Raw genomic sequence first — 19,945 nt, 5'->3', positions numbered from 1 at the left:
ATCTCTCATTTGGAATAAAAATCCCTGGAAGGAGAAAATCTGGGTTTTTCCACCATTGCAGACTTCAAGGAATTAAGTTGGTCAATCAGGAAGGAAGTTCTCAGTTTTAGAGGCACTTTCTTTAGTGATAATCCACTGTGGGCTTTTTTGCATCAACATTCAAAATGTATCATCCCACACTAACTTGTATAGCTTCATTCCTTTTCCTTTTCTACTGCTCAGGGCTTCCACAGGAGTTTTTATAGTACCTCTGATCTGTTTTCCAAGTGCTCCCCAAAATTATATAAATATTATGTGCTGATGAGAATATTTTTGCATTGGCATTTTACATGGTAAGAAGATAAATAATAACTTTTTTTCCCTCTAGATTGAAGCCTGCAATAAAGAGGCAGAGAAGATCGAGTCTCTGATCAATTCGGACAGCCCAACATTAGCATCACATGTGCCACTGTCAGCTCTAATTGCATCTCAAGTACAAGTTGCATATAGCATTTCTTCCGCTTCTGCTCAAGTGGTGCCTGCTCTGCACTCCCTATTCCTAAGCCTTCTATTCCCCTTGTCATCAGCATTGAGATACTGCATATAACTGCTTGGGAAATATGCATGAGTATTGTGGCATTTGTATTGTGAAGGACATATGGAGTTGTTGATCACTGAACCAGAAAACAAAAAATGTGGAAGATTTGGTGAACTTACATTTTTCAATGAAGGACTAAAAGTATCTGAATAATGTGAAAAGATTATTCTCTTATTCATAACTAGTCAGGTGACTGTTTCAGCACAATTAGATTGGAAACATAAATATGTTCTGGAAGGTTCTGACATTATGGATTTACGATTTTGAGGAGAAGGGATCTTACAGGGTTTTTTCAGCCATGAACTAAACAGTGTTTTGAGTTTACTGAAGAATGCTAATTTTATATTATTCAGATGCATATCAGTGACAATGAAAGCATGTACCTATTTTAAAGATCATTTTTGGAAGAAACAGATTGCTGCTACTTAATTACCTTACCAAAAATTTAAGAGTTTATTCTCATGTAAATATGCTTTCATGTTTTATTATGAAGAAAATAACTAGCCCTGGGCCTATTTCAGTAGACATCTTTCCTTGGACTAGTGAAGACTTGCAGGACTTTGGGCTCACTGCTTGTAAAATGACAATCAAGCTCTATGCTAGTTCCTGACTTCAGTGAAGAGATGTGTTCTTTTTATAGTTTTGTACATTTCAGAATCTCATATTGGATGCAAAATATAAAGAATCTCAGTATCTATATTTAAGTGCCATTTAAAATATTGCAGTATTTGCATGTTATCTAATGAAATTTATACTTTAAATGTTTATACAACCAGTATGTTTTATTACTTATTGTATTTTATGCACCTGACTTTACATGAAGTATTTTATATCAGTATTATGATAGCCAAGTTTTGAAGTATATACAGAAAAACTTATTTTTGCCAAAATGCTGAACTTTGAAAGAAAGCACTGAAAACTTTTTGAACATGTATGTTGTAGCATGTTTGTAGCAATTATTTTCTGCTAAGTCTTTTAAATGCAAAAGCATTAAAGCTTTTTATTTTAATAAATACTTGTGTCTTGTGTACTTGTGTAGAATGCATATAATGTTATGGATTCAGCAACACTGCATATATTTCCTTTTCTCTCTCAAAATAAGCACTTAAAACTAACTGCACTTACATACATGCATGACTCACACAGATAAAGTTCACAAATAGATGTCAAGAGGGTCTCAAGCGTGAAAATGTTCTTGCCAAATACCTTGAGGAAGACTCATGCACATAATTATCCAAGCAACAAAAAATTTGAGTATGTTGATAATCCATCTGTTTCTGAAATGTGTTATGTGTATTCTTTAGACTTGGACACAGAAATAGAATGTGGATGCATTTTTGAAAAGGTTTTTGTACTGAAATGCCTCAGATGATAGCCCCAAACTTCAGACAATTCAGATTGTTTAATTTTTCCAAATCATTAGCAAGTATCTCTTGAATATGTAGTTTCTTAGCTTGACTAGCATTTAGCTGAAGCAAATCTGACGCTTACTTAAAAGAGGAGTTATGTCTTGAGAAAAAAAAAATTATATATACACATAGGTGTGTGTTTCTATGTGTATATATATATGCACCACACTGGAAAACTTAGTAAAGAGCTTTAAAAGCATACTTTTTGTGGAATAGAATATAGAGTGAATTTTCTTTTATACGTATGTGAAAATTTTCTTTGATAAGAAATTATAACAAAAAAGTTGTTTTAATTTGTGTGATGAATCTGGAAGAAGCAGAATTTAAGCCCAAAGATTGTGATTCTGTAATTTATATGTCAGTGCCCATTGCTTGTAGAAAAGAGTGAAGCCTTTGAGACGTTAAATATGTACAAGAGCAATGAGGTTTCACAGAATCCTAAATTCTGAAACAAGTCCAACATTCAGACTGTACAGGGTTTATGCTCTTTTTTCTGGATGAACAAAAGCACTTAAATATTTCCTAGGTTTTCTCAAGACCTTGGACTACCTCAAAAGAATGAAGAAACTGTTTACTTGTGGGTTTTCAATTCAGTTGAACTGGATAAAAAATAGAAGAAACCAAGCCCAGTCTTAATTGCAATTTAGGAAATCTGAACCTGAAGGGACAAATCTGATACAGGTTTTAGAGGAGTTTTCCATAAAGGTGCTAACAATCTTCTGTCACCATCTCTGTGGAAATCTGGGTTCACTTAAAAGGAATGGAGACAGCACAAGGGCACTTCAAAGCCACACAAGGCTGTTGGTTGCTTTTATAACAGGACCCCAATGAAACATTTACCAAACATTATTTGCTTCTCTGCTGTAAACCAGCAATGGCAATAACTGGCTCCAGAGAGATGCCACCATCCTCCTTCAGTTTGCTTAGTTTGGCTCTTCCCAGCAGGGTGGTATGGAAGCAGAGATGCCAGAGGTGCCACTTTGTACACCCCAGGAGAGGATGGGCCACAGAGACAAATACCAGAGTAAGTAAAAGCAAGAGATTTCTTGCTGAGTTCTGAGTCTAGCAGGAACTGGCATCTGAATTTTGGAGGTGAGGAACAGTCAGTTCTGAATGGGCACAGAATAATACCTGAAACTGCAGTGTCACTTCACAGCCTCACTCCTCTCCCTTGCTCTGCTTTTATGGAGCTTTACTCACTGTCATCATTTGGAGATTTGCATGTGTCTCTCAATTCAAAAGTTAAATGTTATTTATACATCTCTACTGAGTTCATGACACTTCTTTAGCTCTTGCTTTTACACATAACAAAGGATATTTCAAAACTTTTCCCCGCCATCTCTAGTTCTAGTAAAGCCTGGGAGCATTTACATGAGCAAATACAAATACATGAATACTCTGGGAGATTGTGGCCTAAGTGTTTCATATTTAAAGTCTGGACTGTTAAGGTGACCCTATCAAGTAAATCCCAAACAGTAACAATTAGGGGAAAAACATTTTTACATTTTTCTGCCAGAGTTGTGCAAGACTGATTGCAACTTCCTGCAAGTTCTTTGAACTGGTGCTTTTATACAACTACTCCATGTGGATCAGTAATGAAGGTGAAAACTGCAGGTAACCCTGTCACCTCCTGTGAGTGGCTGCACCTCCCACTGCTAAGGCATTCTGCCTTACATATCGGCGTTCAGGCACTGCTTGTTTTGTGCTCTCTCCTAGCCCTCTCTGGGCCACAAACTTGTGCAGTGTGCGTTGCATAAGCCAAAGAGAGTCTTAGCCCATAAACAAACAAAATCTCTGTGAGAAAAATGTTTCCAAGCCCTAGCAGGTTGGTTTGTTTCATGTTCACAACCACAGTCAAAAGGCAATGCTGATATACATCAGCTTTTGTTAATTAACACCATGAAGCTGAAGGTTTCAGTTATATTTGAAGCTACGATTCTATACAAATTCAATGCTACCAATATATGCATTATGGAAGGCCAGTTGTGTATAACTAATATTGAAAGCAAAGGTGCTTACTTTGAAAAGTGGGGAAATATCAATTGCCCAAAACCTTTCTTAATTTTAATGGACTTTGTATATGCACTGCTTAATGGAAAAAAAAGTGGGAGCATTTAATCTCAATATAAGAAAGACAATTTTTTACGGTGGCAACAACAAATCCCTGGAATAAACTCTCCAGGAACATGGTGGAGTACCCCCAACTGGAAGTTTTCAATATACAACTGGACATGGTGCTAAATGAACCAAAAGGTTGGATCAGATGAGGCAACAGTGAAATATCTAACTAAAAGCTCTTGTAAAAGGATTTTTTTTGCCTTTCAGCACCTAGGACATTAAGGCGAATAAAAAATAAAAGACAGCCTTTCCTGAAGATGCAATAGTTCCTGGAATCTTGCAGTAATCCTACCATTACTTACATAAAGAAAGGTTATTAACCTTGCATTTTTCATTAGATTATCATATCAATGAGAACAATTCTGATTATATGTGCATATATATAACACATCTGTGAAACTATAAATGACTTTCAAACTTGTATTAACAGGTTATTAGAGTTAACAGAGTTAATTAGATCTCAGTCTTTTCTTAAAACAGAATAAATCTATTCTTCCCCACCAGAGTATTTTCTGATTTGCCTTCCTCAAAGCTGGATTCTGCTTCATTTGGCCAGGTCCACTAAGGAGAGTAACCTGAGCCAAAGGGTGTTGATGCCTCTGTAATTCTGACACTCCTTCATAATTCCATAGCTTCTTGCTATAAAGAGCCACCCCTGTGTTTTTGCAAATGCCTTCTGTTGTGCTTGGCAAGATTTCTCAATTTGCCTCTTTGTGCTCAGTTCTCAGCATGAGCTGCAATATGTACAAAGGTCTTCAATCTGCTTTATCAAGTTCTGACTCTGCTTCTAAGCCAACATTCCTCTGCAACATTGCTGAATAGTCTTGGGGAGTTAAATGATTCAATCAGTGGGTTATGATATATAGCAGAACAGAAGTTCTCACTAGTGCTAATGTGGCAGGTTTCAAATTAAAGTGTGCTCTTCAGCTTGGTGTTCTGCAATTCCTCACTATTGGCTGAAAGTGGAGGAAGTGGATGGGTTGTTACTACTCTTTGGTGTATAAATTTATTTTTTAGCCACATTTTAAGCTGCAACAGAAGGAGCAACATTCAGTAAATATAAATGAAGATATATTCATATGCACATATATGCTTGTATACACACAAATATACACATATATATGCATATAAATATATTTATATCATAGTGTTCTGAATCAGGCTCTATATCAGCCTCTTCAGGAAGAGCACATTTGGCCATTGTAGAAAATTTAGCAATTTATTTTAATAAAGAATCCAAATATGAGGGTTTAATACTTTGAAGTTTGAATTTCAAGTACAAATGGCAATGAAATATGCAGAATCAAAAAGACTTATTACGTAATTTATACACTATGTTGTCTGGCAATATTCACGTAAAAAGGTTAAAGATAACTTCGGATGGTTTCATTCTCAAGCGCACTCAGCTGCAGCAGTTAATTTTCCTCTGAGTTCCCTCTGGTCTTTTCACTCCGGTCCCTCCTGCTCAGGGCAGTAAGAGCTTACAAGTACCAGTGGAATTGCTGGCATCAGTCAGGAGCCATCAGACCACTGCCACGTCGGAGCCTCTGGCATAACACAGTAAGTTTAAATATTTGCAGCCATTAATTCCATGCAGCAACTGAGCTGCTGTCAGCAAGGCTGTGGCTGTGCTGTCACTAGCAGCAGCTGTGGGCACCACCAGCTTCATCCAGATCAGAAGCAGGGACACGTCTTAGCCAGAAAACAAAATACAACAAGCAGCCCGTCTAGCTTCCATGCTGGAAAACAAATGCTGTCACACACACACATTCCCTGTGCATGTGTTGAATACGGGAGGTTGTGCATTTTGCTTCTTTACCAGGCTTGAAGTGGCAATGTAATGTAGTCTGGAGCAGGGGTCCATCCGACCCCCAGCAGCCGCTGCCGTGGGTGTCGGGATAGCGCTGGGCTGTTGGGCTCAGCCTGGCTGGGTCCCTCGGCTCAGCTCCCAGCCACAGGCAACTTAGCGAGCCACTCTGGAGTGATTTCAGCTCTGGTAAATCCAGCTCTCAGTGATTTTGCTCTGTGCTCGCCAGTTCCTCAGACAGACACAGGGAGATGGAGAGAGGAGAAGTCTGTATGTGGTTCCACAGCGGTGTCCTTTAATTTCAGCTCCTGTGAAGGGGTGCAGGGACAGTTCTGCCAAACTGGGCAGAGATGGGGGTTGATACAGGGTGCAGGGGTGTTGGAAATTGTCCAATGGCCAGGGTTGAGGAGAATACAACCTATAGCCTTACAGAGAGATAACAAGGGTCTGAATGCAGAAGAGGAGCTTCTTTGGTCCAGTCACCGTGACTAGGCATTTCTTATCTTAGGTGAGTGACCATCAGGGAGGCCTTGCAGGGCCTCTGACTGCTACAGCAATGTAAACTCTGGATCAGCATCTTGCAGCTGCAGTACTTTCTGAAGTGTGGCTCATATCTATAATGCAGGACTTTCTGTATCCCTGCACCACAGCTTTAGGACCTCACTCAAGGCCCAAAGGAGTCAAAAGAGATGTGAGAAATGCAAGTACACATTTCCAAAGTAGAAAAAAATTAAATCTATCATAATTTCCTTTCTGGCTTTAGTTTTCAACAGGAGACACTGTACAGGCAGAGTCAGAGGAATGAAACCATGTAACAGAATGATTATCATAGAGACTATCAGAAAAGAGAGATGGAAACTATTATTTCCTTCCATACATAATGCAATAAGGATGTGCTATGTGCTATCACAAGCAGCCTCAGCACAAACTTCTCATCCTGCTCTGGGAGATGGAACAGCCAGGTGCTGCTAGTCAGTGACCACAGCTTAGGAACAGAGCAAGCAATGTTGTGGCCTATGGAGGGGAGCCGAGTTACCCTTGTCCCACGTCAGACAGTTGTGATGGCAAAGCAGCTAACACAGTCAGATTGGAAAAATAGTGATATATGGAACAGAAATGCATTTCATTATTCTGAGAAGGATTTTTAGTCAAGTTTAAGCACACTCAAAAATATGCAAAGGCTTGATTACAATCCAGTAACAGCATCTGTTATGTTTATGTGGAGAAGTTTCTCTTGGCAACTGTTTAAAAAACTTCAGAGGCAAACATGGGTGTGAGCCTTGCCAGAGCCTCGGAAATACTCTTTGAACTTTTCACATCATTGTTGCTCCATCAAGAACATGTGCAGTACAGAAACACAGACTGTTAATCATTACTGTGGCCCTTGCTCTGATGCGTGACCCATGATCCATCACACCTTGTGTTCTTTTTCTGCTACATAATCAGAAGCAGCACACTCACACTCAATGAGAAAATAAATAGCAAATCCACACAATTATAAGCAGACTGAGTTCACATCACTGGACCACACTCTGCAATAAAAATATTGTTCAGTCCTTGTTCTCAGTCCCAACTTTCCCAAACTGAATAATTCACCTGAGTTTCCTGTGTACAGCAGTGCTGTCCATCAGCCATGAACTGATCAGGTGAAGATAAAGGCATTGGCAGCGTGGATGTAGCAACTGCGCCATCCTTTAATGCTCTGATTTTTAACAGGAGAGAAACTTCCTACCAGAACATGGCAGGAACATTTACCCTTAGTAAATCGATGTGCAGCTGCTGCTTATCTTTGTTACATTTTTACTGCCCTCTGCAGCAGTCTTTGAACTACTTTGTTACTGGCAGATGTCATTTTCCAAGGCCTCATTCCTTATCTAGAAGTGTTAGGAAAGGCAGTCCCTGCTGGCAGGACAAGAGGCAGTGGACACAAATGAGAAACCTCAAACTTCAAATGAACATCACTTTTACTGTGAGATTGCTTAAAGCAGTGCTTGGCACGGGTAGTCCAGAGAGAATAAAGGTATTTTCCATCCTTGAAGATAATCAACACATGTTGGGAGAAGCCCTGGGCTCTAGGTGGCTCTGCTTCTTCCCACATCAGAAATTCTGTACTACTGTAATAAAGCTCTGAGTAGCTGAAAAGTACCACCATACATGCTAAATGCTTTGCTGGTCTCCTCACTTACCTTGCATTTTTAAAATGTGGTCATTTCCAGTGTTTGGATTTGAATTCCGTAATGTATTTTCTCTCTGCAAGTTAATTCTGGATCAACAGTTCCATTGCAGCAACACATAATCACAGAATCACAGAATACCAGGCTGGAAGGAACCTCAGACATAATTTGGTCCAACCTTACTTGGCAAAAGCACAGTGTAAAGATGGCCCAGAACCCAGTCCAGCTCAACCTTAAAAGTGTCCAGTGCTGGGGAAACAACAACTTTCTTCCCTGGAGAAATTATTCCACCTGTTTGTTCTCATTGAGAAAAAAAAAAATTTTTGCATCTACTCACAATAAATATCAAATATCTTTGACATGTTTTCCTTTGTGCATCTAAGCCACCTGCAGACATCCGACAGTGCTGTGCCACATCCACCAGGCAGGTACTTGACACCCTTGAAAAAAACCAGCACTCACTGAGCAAGAGGGTTGAATCTATCCAGTCCTTCCCAATCAGGATAAAAATGGTTACTAAACCTCCAGCAGCCCTACTGGCTTGAATGAGAGCTCTGTGGTTTACTTGGACAATTCAACCCACAACTTAGTGACATGAGTTCTGTGTTTGGAAAGAATCAAGTGAGTTGAAAACGCATTCCATACATTACTCCTTATTCCTTAAGAGTATATATCTTCTCTCATATATTGTGGCCTTTTCTGTGTTGTGGAATGAAAGGTCTTGCCCAAAATATACAGGTTAGTTAAAGACTCATAGCCATAACCCAGATGCTTCTACATTTGAGTGTTTAACACTCGGGTCACTTGTCTGGAGTTTAGGACTAGTATTACACTTTCAGATCTATTTTTTGAAGTATGCATTTAATTATGGATACCAAATACTAATCTTTTAACACAGAAATCCTCTGCTCTCCAAAACATGTATGAATTTCACAGGTCAAAATCACTGCTGCAATGTCTGCAGAAACTCACGAGATTTTTCATAGATGGTATTACTCTGATGATTTTTTTTAAAGGTGGATGTAGTAAGCACTAAGCATTTCAGAAATGCTTCTGTGGGCAGGAAGTATATCAGGTGTTGGGCTCAGATTTGTAATTGCTGACAGCAACACACCAAAGTTTCTGAGAAGGACTTCAACTTTCCTGAAATTAAATACAGAAATAGCTAACTACAGAGTGGGAAACATTTGTTTTGATAGCCTTAGGAAGACATCATGCTTTTTTGGTTTTCAAACAAACCTTCAACCCTAAGATTAAAAATCTAAACGCTGTGGTCAGGGTTGTGTTTCCCACAGGAATCCCGTAGGTGGCATCACAGCACAAGAGGAATTACATTTCAGCTGCTTTTGATTTAAAAGGAATGCAGCCGCCTTGGGATTTTTATTTTTCAATTGTTTTTGTTTAAAGTTAACACTTTCCTGCAACTTCAATTCTATTTTCTGTGCCACTTCATTCTCGAGAAGATCAAATATGCACAGGCTTAAGTCTCCCTTGCTTTATGTAAATGTATTTCCTCCTGCAGATGCCTACCAAAACCTACACACGACTGCCCCAAGAATGTAATTCTTGAGAAGGATGCCCGACATCAAGAACATGTATGGATGTATTAAATTGTTGGCATGGAAATGAGTCAAATCCACAACCATAACTTTTGTCACCAGCAATCCAAAGAGTTAAATTAACTGGGTACTTCAGGGATGAATCAGACACAGGCATATACACAGGCACACTCTAGAGGTTTCAGTGCTTGTTAACAAAGTGAATATTTTCAAGTTTTTTTTTAAGAAAACCCTGATGATTCAAAGAACTTATGTGCAGACCTGAAATTATAATAAGCAACAGTAAATTCAGCATTATTGTCTTAATTCAGAAGAGGAGGGGAAAGCAAATGAGTGCATTAATAACTGAACAACAACCAGTAGATGCCAGCACCATTGGTGGCCTCCACAAGGGGAGGACTGGGAAAACCAGCGAGGAGTCCAGGACAAGGACTGGACCCAGCCCCAGGACACCACGCGACCATCCCGTCCCCAAAAATGACCATCAGGCCAAAGTGCCCCGCCCTCCAATTAGAGCCACACTGGTTTGCTTGATGTGCGACCATCTGGGCACAATGTATATTAGCTCCCTTCGAAAAGAAAAAGATAAATTGAGGAAGGGGTTCCTCTGGGCTGAGCCTTGACTGGATGCCTGACACCAATGCTCTGCTTCTCCCTTGCTGACTTATTATACAAAGCAAAATAAGAAAACAGTGTACTTTTAATTAGCAGTATGGATGAAAGGAGGGGGAAAAAAACCAAAAACCAAAAAACAAAAACAAAACAAAAACAAAACCTAAAGAAAAATAATAATAAAACCCAGTAATGCCCTCTTGCAGGGTTTATAGCCCTTCTCAGGCCTTCTCACCAACACAGTATTTCCAAGCACAACTTATCCCTCTGCCCTTAGCAGGGTCTGCTTATAGGGTTTGTGAATTCCTTTGTCTAAATCTGCCTGTATAAATTTTTGCCCTCCTATATCCTTAAGAATCCACTTCCTCCCACCCAGAGGAACGGAACAGGGAGTGGCTCCACCAGCTAAACATACTCTAATAGCAATATCACTGTATTTATAGGTTTTAAGGCTTCAGATTTCCCACAGAGAAATCTGTGTTTCTCAGTATGATACAAATACTCCAGCAAAAACACAAGCAGATCTAACAATGCTCAACCAGAGTAGTACAAAGCAAAAGTTTTATGCCAGTAACAGAAATCTGTCAATTAATTTCTTCTCCACTTAGTCCAAAACTAGACAGAGAAGATACACAAATTGCAGATTTTTGGGTATTTCTATGGCAGTTGATCTCACTGGCCCAGGGAAACATGAGCCCTAGGGCAATAGAAAGATATTTTCTCTGCTCTGAGAAAATGTCTTTTTTTTTTTTTTCTACTAATATATCATTTTGCTAAGCTCTGTCTCCCCAAGAGCCTTGCAAGATTGAGGTGCTTATTGGGGCTGTTGTTGTCCTGGTTCCCTGGTTCCCTCCTCCTCTCCAAAATGATAGCATTCAGAACACTATGTGCAATTTTAAAAATATCTCTATTGTTTTAAAAAAATTTAGTTTATAAATATTTTACATTTTATTTCTTATTGAGCAATTCTTATTAGAAAGCCCCCAGTCCAAGCCAATTCATCTGCTAAAGAACAAAAATGGTGTCTGAAGAATCCAGTGTCACTTGTGAGATGGACCTTTGCTCTGCCCAAGACTCCATGGGCCTGCCAGCCCCAGCCCCTTTGGTGCAGCAGCACCAGCTTGGTCTCATGCTCAGAGGGGCTCTGGAGAGGCTCCCCCATCCTCACTCCCACAGCACCCCAGCATCCAGGGACCCCAGGTCCTCCTCAAACTCCTCATTCATGCAGGGACCTGGTCATAGCCATGTTCAGCAAAACCCAAGCTTTACAAAGGAACTGCAGAGCGTGAGGCACAGCCACCGTGCTCACAGAGAGGCATTTTGGGAATTACCTACAGCAGCCTTCCTTGGTGCAGTGTTTAACAGGGAGCTGCCTCTCAGCTCCCAAATGCCATTCCACGCTCTGACCCAACAGGAGTCCACCCTTGTTAGCTGGACTTTCAGCCTGCTCCCAGGACACACATTTTTGCAGAACTTGGCAGGTTCCTACAGAGACTGCCCAGCCCTGGCCTGCACTGGTGGGTGGCAGCCCCTTTGTACCTAGAGCAGCCACCTCACACGCCTCCCCTCAACCGAAATTTAACCCAAAAACATCTTCCTGCCCCAGTCACACTCGGTCCTTCTGTGTCACAGCCCTGAACCCAGCACTGGCTCTGCATGATCCCACTCTGAACGTGGTCACATCACCCTCCACTTGTGCCAAGGCTACCCCTGGCCTTGAGCAGCAGTGGGCTGGGTGGATCTACACTGGCTGACCTTTATCCATGTGTGCTTATAAATCATGATGCTGTTGCATGAAGTCCCAGCACCCAAGTTCTTCACGTACAACACTGGTTCTTCTCTGCAGCAAAGCTGCCTAGCAGCTTTTCCTCCATTAACAAGTTGGGTTAATCGACTTGCACTTTTCACAGCATTAACAACATTAATAAGATCAGTCCAGACAGCTACCTTAAAAGTAACTAATACTCCAAAATGCAGAGGATCAACAAAATGATCAGAGGGATGCAGCACCTCTTCTACAAGGAAACACTGAGAGAATTATTCAGACTATAAGCCAAATAGACACTGACTCTGCTAATACAATTAATCAGATCTTCCTCCAGAAATGCCCAAGCCTGATGGTTTTCAATGACACGCACACTGTCAGCTGTCACATCCTTGGCTTACTTGGTGCAACTCAACGCACACCCCACCTACCAGTCTCAGCCTTCCAGGATGACAGGAACTGCTCTCACCCCCACTTCATGGACAAGCAGACAAAATAAGAATGATACCTGCAAAGCTTCTTGAGACTTCTACTCCCCCTCATTCTATTGCAAGCTGCTCTGAAATATACTGCCAGGTAAAACCTTGATGAACAGCAGTTGATGTGGACTTAAAAGTGTGGGTACATGGCCCACTTCCTCCTCATTATCTGCAGATCAACACGCCCAAGCAGACGGGGCAGCACCACAAGCATGCCACGGACACCACCGTGCACTCCGTGCACTAAAATGGGCAAGTGCAGAGCCAGAAGAACAATGTCACACATGTTTTGGTATATGGTACCCAAGTAAGAAGATAAATTCTTCCCAGCTGGGCTTCTTTCACAGTGGACCAGGGCTTCCTTCACATGCTTCAGGGACTTGTATTCATGAAGTCTGCTGCAGCGGGCAGCTCCACTGTTTTCCCATTCCCATATCCTAGCAGTGTGATGCCCTGTCCTTAGAGAAGAGCCCGAGAGGCAATTCCACACTGCCCATGTGGTGCCCAAGACAGGGGTAGCAGTGTGTTTCCTGACTTTCTATCCAAATGACTTCACCTGTAAGAAGCCCACAGCAAAAAGCCAATTAATTAAAGCCACCAATTTTTAACTTCGCTGTTTTCAAGCTCCTTGTTTTTCCTGAAAACCACAACCATACTGCGTTTTCAGTCACCACTTTCACGTTTCAAAATTCATCTGGCTTTTATTTCTACAGTACCCATTTAACAAGAACACAAGCATTTAGTGATAGCAAATTAGTACCAAGATTTAGGAATATCAGTCTCTAGGAAAAAAATCCAGCTATCAATATTTGAGATAATACATAATTACTGTAATGCACTAAGATCTACCTGAATCATCTGGATCCAAGTTCTCCATCTTACTTTCTCTTACTTTCTTCTTGTATTTCAACAGCCATTTTGCAACAAAAAAATGTTCATATAAAATTCTGTGAATTTATTAAAAGGGGGAAAAGGGAGGGATAGGCAATCATTTGCACACACACCTAAGAAAAAGTTAAAAATATGGTTTATTTGAAATAGTGAAAACAAAATCCAATAAATAAAGTGTTTAATATCAACACTGGACACTATGTAGGAAAACTCTGGTAAGACTGGATTGTTCCCTTGGTGCCCCAGGCATGGATGAACCACAAAATGATTTCCCAGCTTCTCACAGCCAAGCTGCTTACTCTACAATCTTTCCCCATTCATGGCATTCAAGCCTTCCTCAGATGCATACTGCCAAACCCCATCCTGGAGTCTCATCAGAACCAGCAGAACTGCTCCAAAGATGGCAGGGCTCACAGGGCAGAGGTGCAAGAGCAAGATTAAGTGCCTACATTTCAGGACTTCTAGAATGCATCCCTCTTCCTCACCCACAGCCCTCTGAACAGGTTTAATGAACTGGCCCAGTATATATATATATATATATATATATATATATATATTTAATTTTTAATGAGCTATTAAAAGGCTATAAGAACACAGTTTCTTAATCACTTTTTGGGGTAGGGCATGCAACTGATCCCATAAATATTGTTTATGTTTATTTAACACTGCTATTAAATTACTAGGTTTTTCCAAATAGCAGGTTCTCTCTAAGTAACCATATGTTACATACACATTAAAACTCTTTGAAGCAATAAATATGAAAATATGAAGATTTTATCGAAAATATAACTCCAAACAACTTATAAAACCTCAGGCAGGAAGTCACCAAATTCTGCTAAAAATGTCACACCCTTTCAGAAATAGCAATAAAACATTCTGTATCTGCTTTAGAAAGTGCCTATGGCACAGGGCAAAAGTCTACTTACTACCTTAAAAAATAGAAATAAGCTTGGGCATATCACCCTTTCCTTCTAACACTGACACAACTGAACTTTTATTTTTTCCTTCTTAGAAAGGAAGGTAGGGAGAGTGGGATGAAGAGGAGGAAATAAAACCAACGCATCTTACAGATTATTTATTATGTAACTGGCTGTTGGTATTGGAGACACTCTTTGACAAGCCAGATGAAAACAAGCATATCCAGAAAGGACACACACAAGGCCTCGATGTGGCCACCAGTTTGTGCGCTTCAACTCAAATGAACCTTCCCAACAGCTCTTCTTTATTCTGCAACAGAGATGTTAGTCCATACTGAAGTTAAGTCTGTTTGGGTGTGATGCTCTCTATAGGCCAACAAGAATCAATCACTACATGAATATCATGGGCTCAAGTACCAATAGTTGAAAGTCTTGATGCTACCGATTCATCCAGGTTCAGTTTGTACCATTTCTGACCCAAGGGACTTCACGCCAGGGATCTAATTTGCTGGGGAGTAGGCTCTACTCAGTTACTACCTCATAAAACAGCAATTTAAAATGTCAGATTTTTCACCAAGTTTGGGTGATATTTGGATAGGGCTTCTACACATAAGTGACATGCAGAGAGGTCATATACTCCATGTATCAAAGCAATGTGACACTCTCCAAAGTAGCTTTGTTTTTTGAAAAAGAAAATAAAATCAATGCTGCTTTGAACAATAGGTAAACAACCAGGCTTCAACACCAAATGAAAAGGATAAACACTTCTGGTTAGCAAGATCTATTTAACAGATAACACAACCATTTCAAGTCTGTTCACTGTAACATTTCAATGAGCACCCAAAAGCCCCTCATGTTAATACTCAGCAGGAGCCACAGATCACCAGACTTAACTGGCACAGGTATTCTGACCAAGGAAAAAAACACAATGTCATGTATTTCACAGCTACCAGTTCCCTGGGAATTTGAAAGGACAATTAATGTAATGGTCACAATCACTTCTTCAGCAGATAAACCAAAAACAGGTAAAAAATATCAGGAAATTACAAATAATCAAATCAATATTTTTCACATAGTTTAACTTGCTATTTTAACCCACATTACACATTTTATTTAGAAAAAATGACACTGCAGAAAAATAAAATTTGATTTTAACAAGAACAAGGGTTTTACACGGTGGTATAAAAAATGTAATAGGAGCCTGGAGGGGAAGAATAAGTGGAACAAAACACAACAAAAACCACAAAGCAAAACAAATAACAAACAAACAAAAAACAAATACAAACAAACAAAACCCCCCCCCACAACACTACCCCCAGGGAAGGTAAAAAGCTAAAACAAATTCCAGATGTTTAAGTCTGAAGGTTTTAGCTTTTAAAATACACAACTACGTGTGCCTTTCACAATAACAGCCACAAGTGAACGATACTTTTTGTATTACTGCACCCTTCAACAGGCCAGTCTGCAAGTTAAAACAAACAATATAATAAACTGCTAAATTTTAAGTATGCAATTCTGGATTGCTTTTAGCTGTTATAAAAATCTGGGCTACATATCCAATGGTCCATCTTTTAAATTCAAACTGTGCTTAATGTTTTTTAGTTCAGACATACTGAAACCCATCAGCACAGATGGTTTGTGATGTTTTACCGCCTTTAAGCATGTATTCCTCATTTTTCCGAAGAATGATGCAACATCAATTTTCCATGCATATAGCAGCAAGGAAAGTAATTCCAGCTCTTTTTTAGAAGGATATGGCCTCTTGTGAAAGTAGTCTGACAAAAACTGTTTCTGTGCCTCATATGAATTGTGATCATACTGATTAGGATCTACTGCTAGAAAGCGGAGATCCTCACTAGAAGGAAGCTTCCTCATCTCAGTCCTAATCTTTTGTCGTTTAAAAGGCACTACCCCTGAATTCACTTTGTTCTCTGCAGACAGAGCTATGCCATTACTTAAGCTCAGAGGCTGCTGTTCCTTATTCCTTTGGTCTTCTAAAACAAAGCAGGAATCTGATTGCTTTCTTTTCAGTACCACAGAAAGATTCTTCTCACCATTCACAAACAGCAGTTCTTTCCTCTCAGTGCGCTCTAGCTGCATCTTCAGGCTCGAGTTGGTGTCTTTGGGAGCACTTCTACAACGGAGCAAATGTATAGCAATAGCTGTCAGAGTCATATTTCCAGTGTACACACCACAACAGTGGATGCACTTGAAAGCGGGAGACTTTAAAATCGTATGCACAGTTGGCATTATATGATGCCTCTCTTTCAAATGCTTTTCATAGGTTTCTCTACCAGCAAACGTACCTAAGCAAAAGGGACAGGTGAACATTTTTCTGGTGCATCTCCTGTTCACTTGTGCTGTCTGAGGTTTCACTTTGATGTAAACAGGGACAAGAACTGTTGAATATATTCCAACAAGCACTGCCAAATGCACTTCTCTTTCACCCATGTCTTCATCTGGTAGCACTGTGTTGAAATCAAAGTGTGGGAACACAAGGCCACCCTGAGCATCACTACCTAGCTGAATTCCTCTGTTGCTGTAACTTGCATGCAACTCCTTTCTCTCATTGTGTGCAGTTTTGTTGTGCTCCACAAGGCTTTTTAAGTCATAGAAAGTACCTGTGCAAAACAAGCAAGATAAGCCATGCATGAAGATATGCTTCATGAGCTCTTCCTCACATAGAAAACATTTACAAGCGTAACACCCGATCGCCTTTTCCGTCATCCTCAGAAAGGATGCACAAGCTGCAAGTTTGTGAGGTTCTGGGGTTTCTACTTTTACTTCAAGTGGTTTGTGGGCCACCTCCATGTGCACCTCGTAGACATTTGAGGGGAAAAGCTCATTACAAACAGGGCAGGTCTTCCACTGCTTGGCCTGTCTGACAGCTTGGCTTGTTTCAGGAGCAGGCGGGGAGGCCTGCAAGGATACATTGTCAGAGGTCAGAACCACAGGAGGAGAGGGAGCATTGGCTGGTGACTGGGACAGCTGAGACACTGATCCTGTCTGCATGAGCTGGATGGGCACTTGCGGAGGTGTCACAGTAGCTACTCCACCACAGGGAGAAACAGGCAAAGTAACAGAGACGGGAGCCAGTGTGAAAGTAGGTATCCCATTAACCTGCTTGCCAGTGGGAATCAACTGCCTCAGTACAGAGCCTGCAGTCAAAAAAGCTGTGCTTTGAGAAACCGGAGGCTGAACTGGTTGATTTACTGGGATAACTGCTGGGGAAACAGATTGATTAAGCTGAAGGAATCCAGGTCCAACAGGCTGTCTAACAGGAACCACCCCAGGAGCAAGAGGCTGGTTAAGCTGGAGAAGACCCGACCCAACTGTCTGCGTCACTGGAAGGACCGTGGGATCGATGGGTCTGTTCATGTTCCCAAGTGGCTGGCTGACAGACAGAATTCCTGGAGCAACTGACTGATTCACAGGGAGGACTCCTGGTGCAACTGATTGACTCACAGGGCCAACAGGTTGAGTAGCAGGGAGCGTTCCAGCTGGAAGCAGAGTGTTTATAGTCCCAATAGTTTGATTAACAGGAAAGAGTCCAGGCCTGACGGGCTGATTAAGAGGAAGAACCGCAGGGGCCACAGCTCTACTTATGGTCCCAACAGAATGATTAAGTTGGAGCCCATGAGAAACAATGACAGCCTGCGAAGGCATACCAAGGTTATTCTGAGCCACAGGAGGATTGCTGGGCACAAGAGTGACCTGCGAAGATGTAGCAGCAGGAGCATAGGTGGTTTTCGGGAGGCTGCCAGAGGCACTTGGGATAGTCACTGGTCCAACTGTGTTCTGAACTGCTTGTGTGTGCACCATGCTCTGGTTTTGATTATTCTGTGGAAACGCAACCTGGATGCAAGCTGGAGCTGTCACAGAACCTGCTGGGACAATGACAGGCCCTGCAGATGCTGCTGCTACAGGGGCAGCTGCTGCTACACCTGGGACAGGCTTTGGAGCAATATGCATTTGTTTCACAAGTCCAGGCTTCTTAATACGTTCTGAAATCAGAGAACGAAGTTTGTTCTCCAGGTCTCTGTGTGTTTCAGCTGTCAAGACATGGTACATTAAAGAATCTGGGCTGTTTGCAGGAGCATTACATTTTTTACAGTAGAACTCAACTGAATTTGGCGTACTTTCATCACATTTCTCACCAAAATATGCACTTAGCAAGTTTTCAAAATGGTTTATCAGCACGTGTTTCTTCATATTGTAATACAAGGTGTCTGTGAATTGACATTTTAGACAAGTGAAATTTATGATGTCACTCCTAAATTGTTTCATGCCATCCAAAATGCTGACTGTATAGTTCTGTATTTGTTTATTAAATGAATGGAACATCCACATGTGTTCTCCCACTACTTTGGGATGAGAAGAAAATGCACATTTTGGGCAAGAAACCACCATCTCCTGGTCCATTTCATCCTCATGGTAACGATGCAAGTGATTCTTGAAAGAAGTAAGCAATTTGAATGACAACTTGCATAAGCCACAGCAGTATGGCTTTGTTCTGTATCTCTGCAAACAAAAGAAAAACATCCACTTAGAAACTGTCAATTCTTATGCCACTGGTCTCTGTTTAAATCTGTACTATCACCTGTCAAAAAATGCCTTCACTGGATGTAGAGCATGTATGTTCTCAGTTTCCTCTGGTTTTGAAAAGCAAATTTAAAGATTACTTACTTAAGGGGAGAAACATTTGTGCATTTTTTGTTTCATTATAATTTACTAGGAAGTGTTAAATGAGTTTACTTCTACCCTAGTTCACAAGAAGCAATTCTGAAGCCTGTCTGTTTTTAAATACAGGAATCACAGAACAAGATGGGAAGAATTTGTATCCCCACTGTACACAGAAGTTAAGCCTTAGGAATTAGGAATTACAGCCCTTTTAATATGACACTTTTAAAGCTTTGTTTAGTTCAGGGCCAGCTCCCATCTACTGGACAAAAACACAAAAAACAGAACAGGGAAGAACTTTTTTTCTGTTTTTTAATAACCTATTATTCACTGAAAACTCTCCAGACCTTCCCAACAAAGCCACAAACAATGATTTTTTAAGAACATTCTTTTGGAGCCAAAATAATAATAGAAAGTAGTAAAACTCCCTTTTATGATAAAGCAGCGATTTATTAACTCATATATACAATTTATATACTGGGCATCCCAGTATTTTTCCTCAAAAAAAAATTTCCCAAAAACACTCAGTATAGAGCATACATATTCCTCTCAGAAAAGTATTTTAACTGCTTAAGAACACATTTACCTTGCACTAAGCAGAGGTCTGCTCCCTCAATTATATGTCACATGACAGCACTGTTTTTCATATCCATATGAACATTATTTGATCTTTCTGAAAAACTGGTAGCCCCATAAAACATTTTTTCCTGATAAACTTCCTAGGAAGTTAATCCTGGCTCCTGCCAAAAACTACAGAATCAGTCATAGCAACATCCATGTGACAAATCTGTACACTCAAAAATCTAGTGCACTCTGTCTCTTCCCTCAGACATGTTTTTCACCTCACTGATTTCTGCGCTCATGAAACAGAACCAAAAGGGAACAAAGTGTTCTGCCACTACAGCATCCAGCCATGTCAGATCATCCACATACATCTCACTGACACACCATGACACA

At 40.5% G+C, this 19,945-nt stretch overlaps 2 protein-coding genes across 11 annotated transcripts in view; one reads left to right on the top strand and one right to left on the bottom strand.

The window, feature by feature from the left end:
* Positions 1-15,602, top strand: part of RECK (reversion inducing cysteine rich protein with kazal motifs) — a 65,163-nt gene extending 49,561 nt beyond the window's left edge. For all 7 annotated transcript variants that reach the window (XR_014952763.1, XM_077785456.2, XM_085571561.1 and 4 more), the window contains one exon: positions 368-15,602. Coding sequence is in view for 6 of the 7 variants with exons in the window: in XM_077785456.2 (XP_077641582.2) it covers positions 368-586 (219 nt within the window). In the remaining variant the exon portion in view is untranslated. The remainder of the gene's footprint in view (positions 1-367) is intronic.
* Positions 14,452-19,945, bottom strand: part of ADNP2 (ADNP homeobox 2) — a 19,842-nt gene continuing 14,348 nt past the window's right edge. For all 4 annotated transcript variants that reach the window (XM_021553375.3, XM_021553377.3, XM_085571568.1 and 1 more), the window contains exon 5: positions 14,452-18,829. In XM_021553375.3, coding sequence (XP_021409050.3) covers positions 15,857-18,829 — 2,973 coding nt within the window. In that variant the 3' untranslated portion in view covers positions 14,452-15,856. The remainder of the gene's footprint in view (positions 18,830-19,945) is intronic.

This window comes from Lonchura striata, chromosome 2 (assembly GCF_050655825.1).
Source record: "Lonchura striata isolate lonStrDom1 chromosome 2, ASM5065582v1, whole genome shotgun sequence".
Taxonomy (NCBI): domain Eukaryota; kingdom Metazoa; phylum Chordata; class Aves; order Passeriformes; family Estrildidae; genus Lonchura; species Lonchura striata.
The sequence above is the reverse complement of the archived record's forward strand: the minus strand, read 5'-3'. Positions and strand labels throughout refer to the sequence as shown.